General features: G+C 49.9%; 9 protein-coding genes and 1 non-coding gene across 10 annotated transcripts; 4 read left to right on the forward strand and 6 right to left on the reverse strand.

Annotated features, from left to right (window-relative positions):
* Window positions 1-241: 241 nt before the first annotated feature.
* BO83DRAFT_439748 (flavin-containing monooxygenase) lies at window positions 242-2195 on the forward strand. The gene is made up of 2 exons (XM_025536198.1): window positions 242-1969; window positions 2038-2195. The coding sequence occupies exons 1-2, from the start codon at window positions 275-277 to the stop codon at window positions 2170-2172; spliced, it is 1830 nt and encodes a 609-aa protein (XP_025385328.1). The 5' UTR covers window positions 242-274; the 3' UTR covers window positions 2173-2195.
* Window positions 2196-3938: 1743 nt separating this feature from the next.
* BO83DRAFT_391493 (uncharacterized protein) lies at window positions 3939-4415 on the forward strand (the record flags this gene model as incomplete). Its single annotated transcript, XM_025532903.1, has 1 exon — window positions 3939-4415. The coding sequence occupies one exon, from the start codon at window positions 3939-3941 to the stop codon at window positions 4413-4415; it is 477 nt and encodes a 158-aa protein (XP_025385329.1).
* A 218-nt stretch (window positions 4416-4633) lies between these two features.
* Window positions 4634-5129, reverse strand: BO83DRAFT_391494 (uncharacterized protein; the record flags this gene model as incomplete). Its single annotated transcript, XM_025532904.1, has 2 exons — window positions 4634-5003; window positions 5038-5129. 2 exons carry the CDS (start codon window positions 5127-5129, stop codon window positions 4634-4636), a joined length of 462 nt encoding a protein of 153 aa, XP_025385330.1.
* Window positions 5130-6411: 1282 nt separating this feature from the next.
* Window positions 6412-7168, reverse strand: BO83DRAFT_391495 (putative histone h1.3.; the record flags this gene model as incomplete). Its single annotated transcript, XM_025532905.1, has 4 exons — window positions 6412-6607; window positions 6667-6835; window positions 6889-7012; window positions 7064-7168. The coding sequence occupies 4 exons, from the start codon at window positions 7166-7168 to the stop codon at window positions 6412-6414; spliced, it is 594 nt and encodes a 197-aa protein (XP_025385331.1).
* A 355-nt stretch (window positions 7169-7523) lies between these two features.
* Window positions 7524-8437, reverse strand: BO83DRAFT_401326 (uncharacterized protein; the record flags this gene model as incomplete). The annotated part of the gene is made up of 3 exons (XM_025533456.1): window positions 7524-7942; window positions 7994-8155; window positions 8218-8437. 3 exons carry the CDS (start codon window positions 8435-8437, stop codon window positions 7524-7526), a joined length of 801 nt encoding a protein of 266 aa, XP_025385332.1.
* A 251-nt stretch (window positions 8438-8688) lies between these two features.
* Window positions 8689-10143, forward strand: BO83DRAFT_380853 (glutaminyl-peptide cyclotransferase family protein). Its single transcript, XM_025531851.1, has one exon. It carries the CDS (start codon window positions 8821-8823, stop codon window positions 10024-10026), a length of 1206 nt encoding a protein of 401 aa, XP_025385333.1. The 5' UTR covers window positions 8689-8820; the 3' UTR covers window positions 10027-10143.
* On the reverse strand, window positions 10132-11382 carry BO83DRAFT_105224 (YeeE/YedE family protein). Its single transcript, XM_025525888.1, has 2 exons — window positions 11010-11382; window positions 10132-10944 (listed from the first exon to the last, which is right to left on the reverse strand). The coding sequence occupies exons 1-2, from the start codon at window positions 11295-11297 to the stop codon at window positions 10237-10239; spliced, it is 996 nt and encodes a 331-aa protein (XP_025385334.1). The 5' UTR covers window positions 11298-11382; the 3' UTR covers window positions 10132-10236.
* A 1567-nt stretch (window positions 11383-12949) lies between these two features.
* Window positions 12950-13022, forward strand: BO83DRAFT_t206. The gene has a single exon. It is a non-coding gene; the product is annotated as a tRNA-Thr (tRNA).
* A 448-nt stretch (window positions 13023-13470) lies between these two features.
* BO83DRAFT_343708 (S9 family peptidase) lies at window positions 13471-15759 on the reverse strand. The gene is made up of 3 exons (XM_025528701.1): window positions 15552-15759; window positions 14746-15491; window positions 13471-14693 (listed from the first exon to the last, which is right to left on the reverse strand). The coding sequence occupies exons 1-3, from the start codon at window positions 15660-15662 to the stop codon at window positions 13559-13561; spliced, it is 1992 nt and encodes a 663-aa protein (XP_025385335.1). The 5' UTR covers window positions 15663-15759; the 3' UTR covers window positions 13471-13558.
* Window positions 15760-16075: 316 nt separating this feature from the next.
* On the reverse strand, window positions 16076-17629 carry BO83DRAFT_366645 (FMN-dependent alpha-hydroxy acid dehydrogenase; the record flags this gene model as incomplete). Its single annotated transcript, XM_025529723.1, has 4 exons — window positions 16076-16418; window positions 16473-16690; window positions 16739-17493; window positions 17539-17629. 4 exons carry the CDS (start codon window positions 17627-17629, stop codon window positions 16076-16078), a joined length of 1407 nt encoding a protein of 468 aa, XP_025385336.1.
* Window positions 17630-17762: the final 133 nt, after the last annotated feature.

Raw genomic sequence — 17762 nt, forward strand, 5'->3', positions numbered from 1 at the left:
TTTTAGCTTGGATACGAACAAAGGATGTTGAGGCTGGGGGATGGGGATTCCGATCGCAACCAGGCGCAATGGCTGCTCCAGCTCCACTCCAGCAGCCTTGTATTCCAACAGATAGCCGCTAAACACCTGTCGGCCTAAACACTTTGTCGGATTCATCCGGCACGCAGCTGTCAGCTTTTGGTTATATAAGTGCTGTTCACCAACTGGGTTTTCAGCAACACAGACATTTCCTCGTTCAGTTCTCTCATAACCCTCTCACTCACTGCCATTTATCATGGGATCAATCTCCAATGAATATCCGCCGCTAGCGGCTCTTCCCAATCTCAGTCTGCACCCCTCCATAGATGCAGAACAGCTTAATGCAGCCAAGATCGCCGACGAGTGGCTCACCTCTTTCTCAAAGAGCCTCTCCACAGGCCAACCAGATGCTATTCAAGCCCACTTCCTGGAGAAGGAATCTTGGTGGCGCGATTTCGTTTCTTTCTCATGGGACATTGCATGCCATAATGGCTCCCAGGCCATCTCCAGCTACGTCGCCAGCTCCACAAGTGGATTTTCAGACCCGAAACTCGATCAGCCTGGCGCATTGCAACCACACCTGGCTGACCTGGGTGGTATGCGCTTCATCCAGGCCGGATTTGGGTTCACAACCAAGGCTGGCAAGGGTAGGGGTGTTCTTCGCCTAGCGAACGTGGGGCCCGATGAGTGGAAGGCGTGGACGGTATTTACTGTGCTTGAGCGTCTGAATGGACAAGACGAGCTGGAGGCAGAGAGGGCGAAGGCGGCCGAGATACAGTCTAGTGGATCTGTTCCCCAATCGACCAACGAGGACAGCGACCTGCAAGTTTTGGTCGTGGGCGCCGGTCAATCGGGCCTTGCTCTGGCCGCTCACCTGCAGAACCTCGGCCTCAAATATCTGGCCGTTGACAAAACAGCGCGCCCTGGAGACTCATGGCGTGCCAGGTACACGTCAATCAAATCACACACTCCGAGCTACATGGACCACTTTCCGTTCTTGAAGTACCCAACCACGTGGCCGCGCTACCTCGACCAGGAGCACATTGTCAAATGGATGGAGCACTATGGAGATCTTCTGGGTCTCAATGTCAGACACGGCACGCTAGCAACCAACATTCAGTACAATCCGTCGACCAAGCGGTACTCGGTCGACCTCCAATCCAACGACGGCAGCGTACAGAGCATCACCACCAAGCACCTCGTCCTCGCGACGGGTCTACTCAGCGACATCCCCATCAAGCCCTCCTTCCCCGGCGAGGATACGTTCAAGGGCCAGATCTTCCACACATCCGCCCATCAATCCGCCAGCTTGATGCCCGACGTCAAGAACAAGAAAATCACCCTTATCGGCGCCGGAACAAGCGCACACGACGTCGCCCAGGACTTTGCCAGTCATGGAGCGAAATCGGTCACGATAGTGCAACGCAGTCCTCTCTTCGTGGCCTCTCTCAAGTCCGTGGAGGAGCTCCAAGTGAAACTGTGGGATACGCCGGGCTTGAGCACTTATGATGCGGACCTTCTGGGTAACTCGTTCCCCACGGCCATTGTTCGGACTCTCAGTGTTGGTGCATCGCAGATGATGTCCGTATTGGATAAGGACATGTTGGATGGGCTGGAAAAGGCCGGGTTAGCGGTCAAGAGAGGCGACCAGGGCGATAGTCTCGTTGATCATCAGCTGATTAAGGGGGGTCATTTCTATATCGACCAGGGTGCATGCGGGATGATTCTCGATGGTCGGATTAAGGTGCAGAGATGTCAGGAAGGCGTCCGGGAATACTACCCTGGAGGAATCACCCTCGCCGATGGTACCCAGATTGAGTCGGATGTTGTTATCCTTGCGACGGGTTTCGAACGCACGGACAAGTTGATCGAGCACATCGTGCCTAGGGAGATTCTGGACAAGGTGCCGGGCGTGATCTGTAGCTTGGATGGGAGCCAGGAACGGTTTGGTGTAAGTTCGCTACGATTTCTCATCCATCTTTTTCCGGTCGCCAGATGGCTAACAGTTCTCGCTCATAGGTTTGGAGACCGACTGGAATGCCAGGGTTCTGGTACATGACGGGCAGCTTTTCCTGGTCGAGGCAGTTCTCTCCCGTCCTTGCTTTGCAGATTGCTGCTGTCGAGTGGGGGCTGAACGCGGAGTATCAGGGGTAAACCAGGGAAGATGCCCTGTTGATAGACACTTAATATTACACCCATTATTATCACTACTATCAAACCGCCCTTAGTAAATTATATTTCACTCAGTACCAATCATCTTCAATATACCGACCGAGTACTAGATAAAGTATCGACAATGTACAGCAGTACATGAGGTCCAGTAGCGTCAGTATATAAAATATACAAGTAATCCAAGAAAACAAGGTCATCTACTCGTGGACATGTTCCAGCCTTTTTCATCCCCAAAATATAATCGGCAGATAAATTCTCCTATCCTAAAACACACGATATGTCCGACAAGTGCCGTGAAGGCGTTATTTCCACGCTGCAACAGGGATAAAAAGCATGGTAATCACATGATCGATTAGGGTTCTCACGCATACCCTTGTCTAGTATATAATACGGCTCAGTACAGCCTCGGAAAATCACCAGTCGGGGACTTAGTAGTAGTAGTGCTGCCCTATAAACTAGTACGGATACATTTTCCGGGGTGGTAACCATTTTTCTTTCATTTGCTATCCTATGGTCCATCTATTATCGTTACGTTTCCTATTTGATAACATCTTATCTAGTTGAACTAATTGCATGTATTCTATCATCTTCAGAATGTATACCTCCCCCCGGTATTCTCGTTCGGCGACCAATTGTTGACCTAATTCTGGGCGTCAAACGGACATATTTCGCTGCAGGAAAGCGGTCCTTAGATGATAAAACGACGTGGTATTGTGCATGCCAAGACCAGGCTGAATTGATCTTACATCTTGTCTCACTGTAAAGCTGCGAGCGTAATCAAATTTGACAGAAAGAGAATCTCCTGCGTTACTAAGGTGATAGGATTCGAGAGAGCACTGAACGATTGCAAGTCTAGCTGTAGACTTGATGAGGAGAGGGGGAGCTAGGTAATAACAAGAAACGATGCTCTTCTGTGGGAGACGAAAGAAAAGGAATTCAAGTTGGATATAAAATTCTACCTCAATCCTCCTGTCACTGAAAGTAGGATCACTCATTGTAGTGATCATCGTGGCAGTTTCTGCAAGATAACCTAGGTCGTATTCATTACCTACTCGTTTCCCATATAACCTCTTCATCATCGGCCTACCTACATCCAGTGTAGTATTCTACATAGATTACGAGTCAGAATAGCTCTGAGAATGTGCCCAGCATCGGAATCTCCGAGTCCATGACGGTTATACCAGAAGGGGATCGAACGGATAATTTTTGTGACGGTATGACGTTCAGGAGACATCCCGCAAGGAACATTATCCATGACCTCCATGGACTCCACCTTCTTCCACTCACATAGTTGTCTCACAGCCCCTGACATCAGAGCTCCGGTAACGGAATTTGTAGCTGTGGTCGTCGAACCGTAGCATTTCCGAACTTTGTCCCTGTTGCATTCCGCGGAGACTTACCCGAACTCAAACTTTATCTCCTAGGGCTTGCCTTGCTTTATAAGGCCCAAGACATGCAGATTGCATTCCAGAACACTAGTAGATAGTACGTAGGTACGAGATACTACATACCAAGCGAAGAGTCAATGATTCTAAGACACAATAGTGTCTTATTTCAGCTCGCCTCAAAATGTTATAATAATACTACTCCAAACCAATGATCTAGTATAAATTCCATCATCTCTACCCCCCGCTTTCTTCGCACCTATCAATCACCTACTGCTTAAGCTCAAGCACAAGGTTTAGAGCAACCATAACCTTAAAAGCTTATCGCGTCGCTAAAGTCTACATCCATCCCATACAATCAAAATGAAACACATCCTCTTCGCCACCACCACCACTCCTCTCCTCTTCGCCCTCATCTGCCAAGCCGCACCCAACTTCCGCATCGGCTATCGCGGTGGAACCGAGTACGCTCTCCCGATATTAGACGCGGCAAATGCCAACGAAACCATAGCCTTCAACAACAACATATACGGCCTCCCCAACCTGGATCAGTGGGAATCCATTAACACCAATCAAGGGTTCTTGATTCGCAATGTTTACTTGGGATCTTATATTAGCTGCAGCGGGCAGTCGACAAGCTGCAGTCTTTCTACTGAGGCCGAAGGAACCTTCTTTACATCAATCCAGTGGGATAACATTGATGGAGTAAAGTACTATCATCTTTTCGCTACTATTGAAGATATTGATGGAGGAAATATGTGGGTTGTTGAAGGTGGGAAATATCTCCACATTGGTGTGTTGGACAACCAAAATGAATTGCAGGAGATTTCGATGCAGTGAGTTTAATTGGAGTTTCAAGGGCTGTGTATTTATATAAGGGCCTGGAATATAACATAATAGGGACGAAAACAAAAGTGGAAGTTATCCCTACTAATTACTCTGCTACCAACTATCCCCAGGCATTCATTCATTCACCCGTACATAGACACTTGAACCGAAAGAATAAATTGAGACATAAACAGAATACCACACATCTAACCTCCCCCAACCTAGTCTGTCTACTCATCCACCTCCTCAATCGAAAGAAACTGCTGGCTATTATTGGGGTCTGCGGAAGCGAGTGTCAAGGTATTACCGCCCTGGAGAGCGAATGTTTGATCATCTGGGGAGTCAACATCGCTGCCGTCTGCAAGAATTTGGTAGTAGGTTCTACCACCGATCTCCGCGAGTTGAGTTGGTTGATGGAATAAGGTCCCCTGTTCTGCAGCGTAACACTCGCCCCAAGACGCACCGCAGAGGATGTATGTCCCTCGCTGCTCGTTACGGATCAAGACTTTTCCATCTGAATCCTCTGGGGTCTCGTACTCCCACAGTTCAAGGTCGGGGTCTCCATATAAGTTAAGGAAGACAATAGTCTGAAAGTCGCCCCTGTCGTCTATTTCTGGGAGGGCGTAATTGTCACTTCCCTCCTTGGTAGCCGATTCGGAAGCTGGCTGCCGCTTGACTGGCGAGGGTAGCCAGGAGGGTAGTGGTGATTGCAAGGGTAGATTTCATTTTCTGTGAAGGTTGTAGGTATAGCTTATGAGTGGACCGATTTATGCGAAAAGGGACAGGATTTTTTTGGAGTTTGAAAGCCGTTTAAAATCAACTTAAAATCTTAACCCCGAAGATACAGAGGGAGCTGGGGTATAGAGAGAGGGGGTATTTATACCCAGTTGACTTTGAGCCAGCATTCTTCACGACAATGGTTGTGAACTGATCTGACATATTTTCTCCACAATAGTCCCATGACCTTGTCGTTCACTTGCTGTATGCAGTTTCATTGGAATGCAGAAAGGGGATGAGCAATAACTCTTGCATGGGTTCTTCTACCCCCTTTTTTTTTTTTCAGGAACACAAAGTTAACTAAGACCTTTGGTGGTTAGTGATGCTTTAGTGAAAACATGTTTGAGATTGAGAATACTACAAGCATTACGATCTAGCGTGCTCGATATATGAATTTATTCTGAGCCGTGGAATACAGCCAATGCAAAGTTCATATTTCGTCAGATATATTCCCCCCTACTATCATCATCGTCGTACTTGGAAAGGATTGTCTGCCGATCAACTGGTGGAATTCATGACAAGGAGATTGGGCCTGTTGGGGATGATCATTGAGGCGAGCTGCAATACAGAGTTGCTCAGAGATCTTAAACTATTCTGTTCGGCATGCTGTTCCACTGCAATGCAGGGAGCTAATGGCTATGGCATGCCCCCTTGCCGTATTTGGCAAGACATTTTTAACTAAAGTGTTGTCATTCATTGAATGTTCATTTGCGCTCTTCTCTATCCATATTATATCGAATATTCAAACAGTCCGCTCCGCATGAGCGCATGTCCAGGGGACTCGGCCGTAAAATAGGGAGTAGTACTGAATATCACATTTAGAATGTGGGCTTGAAAAGTGGGTTAATTACGATTAGTCGCACCATTTATGTATATCGTGCGAATGTTCGAGTCTCATGACTTTTTGTACATTTTTTGAGACATAGATGTTTCTCTACTACCGAGGTCCATATACCACCCCATTTTCCGAATTTCAAGCCGAGTTGATTGGATACGATACTGACACCCACGAACTGGGAAAACAGTAGAACTGCAAAGCGCCGTAACCACTAAGAGTAATAGACAACCCATCACGCCGACCATATCAGATCAAAGAGAACAAATTATTTCTTCCTTTCATTCCATCCAGCTCATGGTACTGCATAAGAAACTGCTGTGTAATTTTCCATAGAGCACTCGCTGTGAAGAGAAGGACAAGACCACGCTATCAAACTCTTCAAGTCAGACCCATTTACTTGGGAGTATCTGGGCGCTGTCCCATGCCAGAAAACTCTGCACTCATCTGGCTGGTACTCATAAGTTCCTCGTCATCAGAAGACTTCGACTCCTCCTTGATGGTACTGTTTTCGAGCTCCGGATCATGTTCTTCCATCTTCACGGCGACTTTGTCTTCGGCCGGTGTGAGAGTAGTGGCGCCTCCGGATTTTCTATGTAGGAGTGATACAATCAGCAATAGGGACAGGCACAAGGGGTGAAAACTACCTACGGAGCCTCTGTCTTCACAGCCTTCGGCGCAGAGCGAGGGGTCTTCGGGGTCTTCGCGGTAGCTGCCGTCTTCTGACGCTTCCCCTTAGAAGGAGTTGGTGTAGTCTCGATAGCACCAGTGTTGTCATCATCGGCGACAGCCTTGTCCTTGCCACGCTTGCGGGCGTTTTCTTGGGAGTGGCAGTAGTGGAAGCGGATTCCTTTGCAGGGCTGATAGCGATACCAGCTTCTTGATCGGCCGGGTTATTATGGATATCGAAAAGCCTACGCTTAGCCTTGTGATAGAGAGTACTGGCAGATTGAGCGTTCTTGTAGCCTCCCTTGACGGCCATCTTATCAAAGTCAACCTGTAGTTGTTGTCAGAGAAATCTCTATAGCTGGAGAATAAGGGAAATTACTTTGCCAGATTTATCAGAACTCAGTACACCGAGAATGATCATCCGCGCTTCGGCCATACTCAACCCCAGAAGGGTTTCGGGTTGGTTGAGCTTTAGTGCAGACATGATGATGTGCGGGAAGTAGTGGACAATAGAATGTAACGGTAGGAGCGACTTTGGGTGAAAGTAGGAATGGTAAACGAGAAGTAAGGGAAAAAGTGAAATCAGAGGTGAGAGTTGGCTGCGTGTAGATGATAAACAGGTAAAGTCCTTGGCGAGGAAAGAACTGTGTTGCCACGAACTCAAATTGTGCAACAGCAGAGATAGACCTGAGTTCAGAGCTGTGAATGAGCTTAAGGCAACCCGCTTCGCTGGCTACCGAAGCAAACAGCCAAAACACAGACCGGGGCCTTTGATTGCGATCGTGCACTGTCAAAGTTTCTACTCTGCTGGTTGGTATCGAACATGTTCAGTGAATCTCTCAGTTCTGTTTCTTCAAGCCATTGTTCTGGATTTTCTTGAACACGTCATCCCACAATGTAGGAAAGTAGTTTGGGGACTGTGTCGAGCGCTGGGCCCTCACATCCGTGTAAAAGTGTTGAGGGGTTTTTCCTGCCCACCATGGAGAGGGCGCGGGCTTTGAATTGGTAAAGGTCACAGGCCGGAGAAAAGACTTGTTGAGAACCAAGTCACCCAGTCTGACCTCTGTCTGCTGAGGCAACGAACTTGAACGAATGGTAGTCATGTACAAGGTGGCCGTGGGCGGCAGGTTCTTCACATATTCAATCATTGTCTCGCGAGAGCGGCGGGCAAAGGCGGGAATGGCAACGTGCACATAGACGACAAACGGGGCTGTGGTATAGAGGATGAAGATCATCGGAAGAGTACCGCCAATTGCAACTATCCAAGGGTCAGCAGGAGTATATCGGACAAGCGACCGTGCATACTTACTTGCAGGGGCGAGGTACCATGGATGCTCATCCGATGATGCGAATGCTGGAGCAAGAAGGAAACAGGAAACTCCAAATATTAAAAGAGAAACGAGCTTCAATGTTCCTACCACAGCTGTCCTCCCTTTTCCGCTATAATACACCACTACCTTCTCGGGTGGCCCTACAAATGTCGAATCAGCACGATTTTCTCCTTATCCTGGCAACTTAGCGGGGGAGCTATACCTTTGCGAAACGTCAATTTAGCATGTTTGGCAGGTGACGCCTGTGGGTTCCGGGGTGCAATAGGCTCCTTTCGCTTGATGAAAGGAGCGCTGGGCTTCGGCGGAGGAACAGGGTTCTGAGTTGTCTTGAATCGAGCAAATAGCTTGCTGTTGAGGTCTCTCCGCACGCTCCGGGGAAGTGCGGAGCGCAATTGCGCGCTCAGCAGGATGACAGGCCGCATTGGGTGGTTTGGCGAGGGGGCCTTATGAGTTCGCGCTGAGCTTCCGGCAGTATATTCGCGCCAGTTGGCAGGTCAGAAGAGTCGAACGGACACGATGTGAAGACTGACTTCAGTGCGAAAGGATGGCCCGGTGACTTTTTTTTCTGGGAATTGAAGCTCCGCAACGTGATCCGGCTTGGCGGTCGGAGGTTCGATTGACGGGCCGACAATAGATGGGAATAGACTTGAACCTTCCCCAAACACCATCGCTTCCTCAACAAACCACCCTCTGGCTTTACTCGTCGGCATCGTCACCATCCTCCTACATTGGAGGCTGTTTAGACGCTATCCATATCCTTTGCGATGAAGACGCGCTGACCCCAGTCGCCCCGCTCTTCCCTGCGATGTATTCAGCTTATCGTGGCCTTCTGGCCCCCTTGCTCTCCATCTACATCACCGTCCTCTTCCTACTCGCTCCAGGCAACGCATACCAGGCCATCTCGGATCAGACATTAGAATCTCTTCCTCGCCCGAACGATGATTTCGATATTCATACCGGCGCCATTTTGTCACCGATCCTGAGGCCTCGTGTGTCTGGGACCTCCGGATCGACAGCCGTGCTGAACCACTTCGTCGACTTCTTCCGGAACTCGCTCCCTGACTGGAGAATTGACTTTCAAAATTCGACATCAAAGACACCCGTGTCGAATGGAAAAGATGTGCCGTTTGTGAACTTGATCGCATCCCGTGACCCCCCGTGGGCGGCCCCGGGCGACGTTGGCCGACTTACTTTGGTCGCCCATTACGACAGCAAATACGAACCGGAAGGATTCATCGGGGCTATTGACAGCGCAGCGCCTTGTGCGATGATTATGCATGCTATGAGGAGCATCGATGCAGCTCTGACAAAGAAGTGGGAGGCCATGCAGGCACAAGGCGCGACAAATCCGTTGGATGAGCAGACGGGCATTCAGGTGCTTTTCTTGGACGGTGAGGAGGCCTTCAAGTATTGGACCGACACTGATTCCCTCTACGGTGCTCGCTCGCTCGCCGAACAATGGGATTCAGATGTCCACCCAGCCATGTCCATCTACAAGACTCCTCTCGCCTCGATATCCCTCTTTGTTCTCCTGGATCTGCTGGGTTCGAAAGATCCAACCATCCAGTCATTCTTCCCTACCACACACTGGGCCTACAAAAAGTTAGCTGCACTTGAGCGCCGTCTGCGACGGCTCAACCAGTTCAAGTCCGCTGGCAATGATCCCGATCGGCAGCGGCTGTGGTTCACGCATGCCTCCAAAAGCGAGCACGAGATTCCTTACTATTCCGGTATCCAGGATGACCATATTCCCTTCATGAAACGCGGAGTAGAGATCCTCCACGTAATCGATGCGGGTCCCCATGGGTTCCCGCCAGTCTGGCATCGCATTGAGGACGACGGCGAACATTTGGACCTGGCGACAGTAGAGGACTGGAGCTTGTTGGTTACCGCATTTGCGGCAGAGTGGATGGAGCTGGAGGGCTTCATGCCGGGATCTGAGCAGGAATCTCGAGAAGGTGCCCATGGAAAGAACAAGCGCACTGGCTACGATGTCAAGACTGAACTGTAAGCATTGTCTGAATATATTCACATTTAATGGCCATTGCGGCCCTCGATTCTCTATGTACATCTATTGCGCGGAAATATTTATGAGCTGTGCTGATGCCTGATTGCTTGCATAGCTCATGAATGGAAACACTCGGCCATCCCGCCGCGCATGGCCCTTCCAGAACGGCTTTTGGTGCAGCACCACCACTCTTTCACAGCAACGAGAAACAAATCACATCAAATTTCCTAGCATAAAACCAGTCATCTCTGCAAGCCCCCAAACAGGCTGGAGCACACTGCGCAGGATGGCTGGACCGGGGCATACTCCGCGTAGTCCCCAGGCGAGGCCGAAAGCGACCCCGCCTGCCACAAATTTCCAGTCAATATCGGCTACAGTCGCAGTGGGAAGTCTCCATTGTGCCGCTAGAGTGGGTGTGGACCGTTCCGCCTTGTTATCGGTCTGCTGGCCCGGTTTGGTCGACAAGAAGGTTACCAGTGACGGGCCAATTCCAAAGAGGATTATGAGTGCCAGTGATGGATCGAATCGCGAAGGGTCAGACAGGAAGGCAAAGAAGCGCAGGACCTTGGCTGGGTCAGCCATTCCAGAGAATAGCAGTCCTACGCCAAATTCCAGACCCGCCAGATACGAAAATATAGTCCTTGAGCGCTCGGATCTCTCGAGGGTACGGGGAACGACGACAAAGTTCATCACGGATGTAACTACTGTGGTGGTGAGCATGACGGCGAACTCCGCAGTCGACGGATAGACAGGCATGTAGCAGGGTGTTCCACCGGCACACGGGGGGATGTTGGAGCCGCCAGCGAAGATATTGGCTGTGAGTAGGGCGGTGGTGAAGAAGACAGCGGTAGCAATGAACGAGCGTGGCGACAATCGAGAAATGCCACAGAGCATGTGGCCGGACGTGCAACCTCGACCATTCTATCCCACAAGACCGTCAGCACCTACGGCTGTCTTTTCTCGAAAAGGAACTCAGCTTCATCTACCTTTGTACCCCATCCCAGCAGAAACCCATGGCCCACGGTCAAGAGCCACGACCCCCAAGAACTTGGTGCAGTGGGATATGATGGGATGGCAGACGGCAAGAAAAGAGCGACGGGGACAACACTTGACACTAGACCAGCAATGAGAGCCACATTATCCCTCGTCGGATTCAAAAGAGCGCCCGACAGGAGCGAAGAAATGCCGAAAACCGCCCCATTGTGCAACAGCAATCCCGTAGAGCCCTGGAAGAGCATCAACGCCCCGAACGTGGTATGTACTGGCGTGAACATGTTGTGGCTATACAGAGAACAGTAGGAGTAGGTGATCGAAGATAAAGAATACCTTCATCATACAAGCAATAAACAAGACGAAGGCGAGAATCGAGCCATTAGAAAGGATCCCAATCCAGCAACATCACAATGCGAAATGTACGGGACAAGGAAATTGTAACGGCGACTTCCTCACCGATTTTGAAGTGAACAACGAGGCCGAGTGAGTGAGTGGCAGTTCGGGGACCACACATTCCAATCACATACGGTGACACAACTGGTCCCCGAAACCAGAACCAGAAACGTGAAGGGCCGATTTGGGCGGGAGTCCCCGAGTGAGTGAGTCTCAGCCATTTACTTTTTCCTCCTCTCATTGAGAATTTCTGAAGAACACTGGTGTTGTAAATTGCGCACATGGGAATATAAATATATACATTCAGTGTCTATATCAGGTCATCATTAATGCAGGGATGGTATATAAAATTCTAATCCTAGCTGCAGACATCACCCTCGTGGACCAGCGGTTCCTTCGGACGGTCGGGGAGAGGATGTGCAGGGGAAACAAGACGATCGAAGGGGAATGGAAGGATGGAAATGCCGGGGATTCGTTGGTTAGTGCAGATTTTAGCTGGTTTGGTCCCCGACCCGGTCGCTGACTATCTTCACAGAACCATGGTTGAGTCCATCAGTGGTTGAGTAGATCGATGGGATGAGGCAATGAGTGGGTGTACATTGATTTTGTGGTGAGGATTTATTTGGAATTGGATATTATTTGGGGTTGATTGATTTGTTAATTGTTCGGAGAATTCTCCCTTTGCTATATTTATTTCTTTCTGGGGAGAAGTGATGGGATGGAGATGGTGCCTGACATTAGTTGTGCACTGTCTAGTATCTACACTTTCTTTAGAAAATATAGGGGTCGAAATCATAGTTGCATATCACACAATGGAGATGATCCTACTGATCGCGATTCGAGACATAGTTGGATCTTATTGATGTTCAGTGGTTGTTCCTATAGTACTTAACCTTCCCACCCTTAAGCTGAAGACACATTCCATCCCTCCAGAATCTAATCAAGCTATGCCTATCACCTGCACCGAACAAACTCAATCCCAGAGTACAGAAATAATCCATACCAGTCACCCCTTTCTTCACGATCAGCCCTCAGATTGAACCATCACAGCCACCACTACCGCTCCCTACGCATTCAACATCCACAGATCCCGATCCGGTGATCGTGATCGATAAACCCCCTGTACAGTGTACACCGACTGAACCATCGGCGACCACAAGCTTAATCCCCCCCTACTACGTTGTATCCCGGGGTCCATATCAAGTGCTGATGCAATCCGGGCCTTCTCCGAGAACCACACCATCGCCGTTCTTAATTTAAATCCATCTCGGTCTCTTGGCTGCAGTACATGCATATACATTGCCCGAGGCGTCTCCAGACCAGCTAACCGGCTCACCATCTTACGGTCTACCTCATCAAATATTGCATTATATTATATGCATTGTTTGTTATCCGTAGTGTTTTGTATGGGTAGTGTGGCTTCTTCACTGCCGAGTATGCCTACCCAGCACATGTTATATCTGCGGCGATCCCAGATTTTTGCCTATTTAACATGTCGTAGCCTTGTATAACATAATATGCTGCCTCAGCAGCATCAATTGCTCGCATGGCTTAGTTGGTAAAGCGCATGACTAGTAATCATGAGATCCTCGGTTCGAATCCGAGTGTGAGCATTTTTTGGTTTTTTTTTTTTGGTTGGGGGGTGGGATTGGTGGTGAGGATTATCATGTCTTCTCTCTCTTTCTTCTGCGCGCTCTCTTTATTTATATATAGTGTGAGAGGGAAGAGAATCGATGTTGAACATATTGCTCAAAAAGTATTGACTTTGATCTGGTTGTTTTCTGGGGAACGGGGTGGGGGTCAACTATGGCGGAGTAGGTACCTGCTTTACTGTTCTAAGAAAATGGTATCAATCTGTAGATGTCAACTATACTATATAATATAATAGATACTGACCATTGCATTCTCCGATGGGTTGGCAGGCGAAATATTAGTACTGGATACTGATCGATCTCCAGGGATGTTTCCAATGACCAATTAAATTAAATTTACTCGTATGCTCCTATGTAGTCGTGACGGACTTGCGGGCTATTGATTGATGGGCGAGAGATCATGGTACTTTCTATTTGTAGAATTAGATGCGCCTAGGTTACATGTCTTCTCACTGGGCATCTACCCGTGATGAGCCATGGACTCTCCCAGTATCCATTTACTCCCCCTTGACCTCAGCCAAATTCTCCTTCCACCAGCTCTCCTCCACCTTCTTAGCCTGCAAGCCATTCTCCGCCTTGCGCGGGTACCCATGTCCCTCGCCCTCGAAGATCACCAACTTGGCCACTCCACCGCTACGCTGAACATCCTCAGCCATTGCCTGCGCCTGGTTCAACGGCACAATCTCATCCGCTGTACCCTGCAACAGCAACAGCTTGGCCTTGATTATATCCGCATGGAACCTGGGACTCCGCTCGCGGTACACCTTTCGCTTCTCTTCTTCTGTCTCGGGCACCTTATCATCGAACAAGAGCCGGAAGGCATAGTGGCTCTCAAACTTGTGTGTTTCGGCCACAAGGGCTTCGACGTCACTAATTCCAGAGACGCTGACCGCAGCAGTAAACAGAGTCGGGAACATGCAGATTCCCTGAAGGGTGGCGTATCCACCGGAACTCACGCCAGTGATGCCAATGCGGGACGGGTGCACCTTGCCTTCGGAGATTAGGTACCGGGCGCAGTCTGCGGCATCGTGTACGTCGAGTACACCCCAACTTCCGTTTAGGAGCTTGCGGTAGGCGCGTCCGTAGCCGGAGGAGCCGGCGTAGTTGAGAAGGGCAACGGCGTATCCTCGGGTGGTGTAGTACTGCCACATCATGTTAAGTCCGGGGTCTGTGTGGATGGTGGGTCCGCCGTGGATGGTGATGATGAGTGGAGGAAGCTCGCCTGGGGCACTGCTGTACTTGGGGTTCGTGGGAGGAAGGAAAAAGCCATGTGAGAGGGTGTTGGGGTGGGTGGAGATGGTGCGCGGGAATGAGATGTGTTGAGCGCGAGAGAAGTAAGTGTCGGAGATGGTGACAGACGAGGAGGAGCGGAGGACTGTTGGTACGGAGGCATCGCTGGAGGTGAGAGAGATGTGGTAGACAGTGCTGGGGGCAGTCGGAGTGCTGGCAATGACGGCAATGCTGGTAGGAGATGTCAGAGCCACAGCGCTGTGTTGGATGCCCGTGAGCGATGCGACATGGGCCGGGAAGGTGTAGGTGTTTTTCTCGAGATCGATGATAACGAGACGCTCTGTTGCGTTTTGCGTCCATGCTGCGACAATGGTATTGGCGTTGGGAAGAACATATGTGCAACTGCATCGTGTTAGCTGTGTACTATGTGAGCAAAAAGGTAAGAGAGTCATACGATCCTAAGAGCCATTCTGGATGAGCAAATTCGCCCTTCTCCAGGCCTTCAATAACAATGGCGCGGGGCTCATCATTCCCATCCGGGCTCCAGCGGTAAAACTGCCAGTATCCAGTGCGATCCGACACAAAGAACAAAGTTCCGTCCGGTCCCCATCTCGGCTGCAAAATACTTTCTTCGTCGCCATTTCCTGCCAATTTTACGGGCGTTCCAACCTTCTCATCCTTCCAAGTCGCAGAATACAGCTCGGTCCCCGTCCATGGCATCTCGGGATGGTTCCACTGGATCCAGGACACTCTATCACCAGTAGGACTGAACGTGGGATGCGAGTAGAAGTCCGCTCCTGTCGCTGCAACCTCCACCTTCTTACTCTCAGTATTAATTACAACAAGCTCGTTGACAACCTCGTTGCCGTGATGGTCCTCCCTGATAGCGAAAACCAATTCTGGTCTCTTGGGGTGCGAATTGAACGCAGCGTACCAGATCTTTTCATCCGGCTCCACGGCGGCCGCTACATCGCAGGTTGCAGGATCCAAAATATACACCCCATGAGTCTTCCAGTCTGCGAAAATGACCTTCCCATCTGACGTGGTGTTGAAGGCCGCGCCACCGTAGCCGTGGACGGCGGTGCGTGCACTGTATGCAGCTGGTAGGACGTCACGGGGCTGGTTGTTGCGCCATTCGACGATACAATTGCGACCTTCTTCGGCAGGGCGGCCTTCGTTCACGTAGATGATACCATCCGCCTGACGAGTGAGGTCAATTTAATTCGGACGTAGTAGGATGTAGAAGGAAAGGGGACGAACCGTGGCGGTGATGCCGGCGAAACTGATTCCTTTTGACGTCAGGGTTGCGGCTGTGATGGGACTGTCCCAAGTGCCGAAGGGAGCTGTCTGAGGTTCTGCGGAGGAAGCCATTGGGTTGAGTTGGAATATGTGAAGTGTGTTACAAAGAAAGTGAATGGATAGATAATTTTGAAGGGCGTAAGAAGAATGTTGGAAGAGGACAGATGAGGGGGTTAAAGTAGTGCAATAACCAGGTACCGAGTGAAAATTAGCAGGGAGGGGAACTAAGCACAAGCATTGTTTGTGACATCCACCAGCCAGATTAATTCCGTGGTGTTCCCGCTATCCGAATGGCTTCGATAAGCCCGTGTCAATTCCATGGGGAATAGTGCTTACGCACTAACATGCACTGGTCAGCCCATGCCCCCTCTTAACGCCATTTAGTGCGAACTGGTCTGTGTTCCGGTTAAGGCTATACCTGGATGTTAACCCATACAATGTGAATTGGGGATATAACCATATCCAGTATTCTACACAACCTCTTTTCACAGTTTCACCGAGCCAACTACATCTCGCTCTAGCCTCATCGAATTCACCAAATGTGGCCCTAATTCCGACAGCTTCGTCACTCCCAAAAATACCATGTTCATCTCGATTTCTTGCCGCAAGATTTGAATAGCTCGACGGTTCCCGTCGGCTCCATAACCTGCTGCCAGACTGAACAGGAATGGCCGTCCAAGCCCAACAGCGGTTGCACCTAATGCAAGGGCCTTCAAAACATCTGTTCCACGTCGAATGCCCCCATCGATGAAGATTTGCATGTTACTTTCGATAAGGTGTGGTGCATATCGTCGGATCTCGAGTAAAGTGACAAGTGGAGGTTGAGCGCTGTTGAGTGTGAGCCTCTGGGATACAATATTTTGGGGCTAGAATTCCACATACGTATCTTGAGACCTTCCACCATGATTGGACAGGACTATTCCCTGTACCCCATGTTGATATGCCAAAACTGCATCTTCCACACACTGGATACCTTTAATCACCACCGGCAAATCGGTAAGTCCACGGATCCATTTGAGAATATCCCAGTCAATATACGGCGAGATGGAGCTGGCCATGGTCTTTGCGACACCTTGTCCTTTGACAGAAGAGTCGCGCGCCTGTAGAAGTCAGATTCGCTCTCGAGCGTTGTCATAGTACGTGATTACCTGAACCTCAAGATTTAATCTCTCATCCATCTCCCGCTTCCCAACAACAGGGGAGTCGACTGTAATCCAAAATCCACTAGCACCTGCTTTCACAGCTCGTCGGACTGTCTCCTCCGACTTTTGTATATCTTTGTTGACATACACCTGCTGGAAGAGCGGCTGATTGGGGTGAATGCCAGCCGCTCGCACAGCATCAATGGACATGCTAGAGCCATTCGCCAGCACCTGCGCCAATCCTTCCTCGCCCGCTGCGACAGCCATTGCGCATTCTCCGTCCGGATGTGCGAATTTAGCAATTCCACACGGGCTCATGTAGACTGGCAACGAGACAGACTGGCCCAGAATCGAGGTCGCCGTGTCCACGCTGCGAATGCTGCGGAGAATTCGAGGACGGAAGGACAACCTTTGATAAACTTCTTGACCTTCGCGTTTGCTGATCTCATCGTCGGCTCCGGAGTAATAATACGCCCATGCGTGAGGGGAAAGATGTTGCTGAGCTACCTTCTCAAAGTCGTTTAGGTTTATTATACTGCTTAGCGGAGGCGGAGGGTTTTCTTCTGCTGTCGCCGATGTCTTGGGAAGGGGCCTGGATGCCTTCACGAGAGTGTCTGGTTGGATAATGCCTTTGAGTGCCGATGGTGGCAGAGCTTGCGAGAGCACGTCTTTATCGTGGACTGAATCGAAGTCTGCAGTACCGTCCTTGCCTGCGCAGCGAAGAATTACCTGTGCGCCACCTGGATGCTCATCGAGGAACTCTGGCGGTGTGAGTAGTTGGCGATGATGGCCCCAATTGGACTTACCAGTGACATCGTAAACGGAACCATGAATAGCTACCCAACACGACTCGCGTGTCGAGTGCTTCTCAACCTCCTCTCGACTCAGTATCGACATTTCGCCTTCAATAGTGACTCAATGTCAAGAAGAAAGAACAGATGTCAAATGCGGAGAAAATGGTCTCGCCAAGTCTAACCCCAACCCCGGATTAGCCGGTCAAAATGCGGAGAAATATCCGCTGCGGGTGATG

Source organism: Aspergillus eucalypticola, assembly GCF_003184535.1.
Source record: "Aspergillus eucalypticola CBS 122712 chromosome Unknown BO83scaffold_23, whole genome shotgun sequence".
Lineage (NCBI taxonomy): Eukaryota > Fungi > Ascomycota > Eurotiomycetes > Eurotiales > Aspergillaceae > Aspergillus > Aspergillus eucalypticola.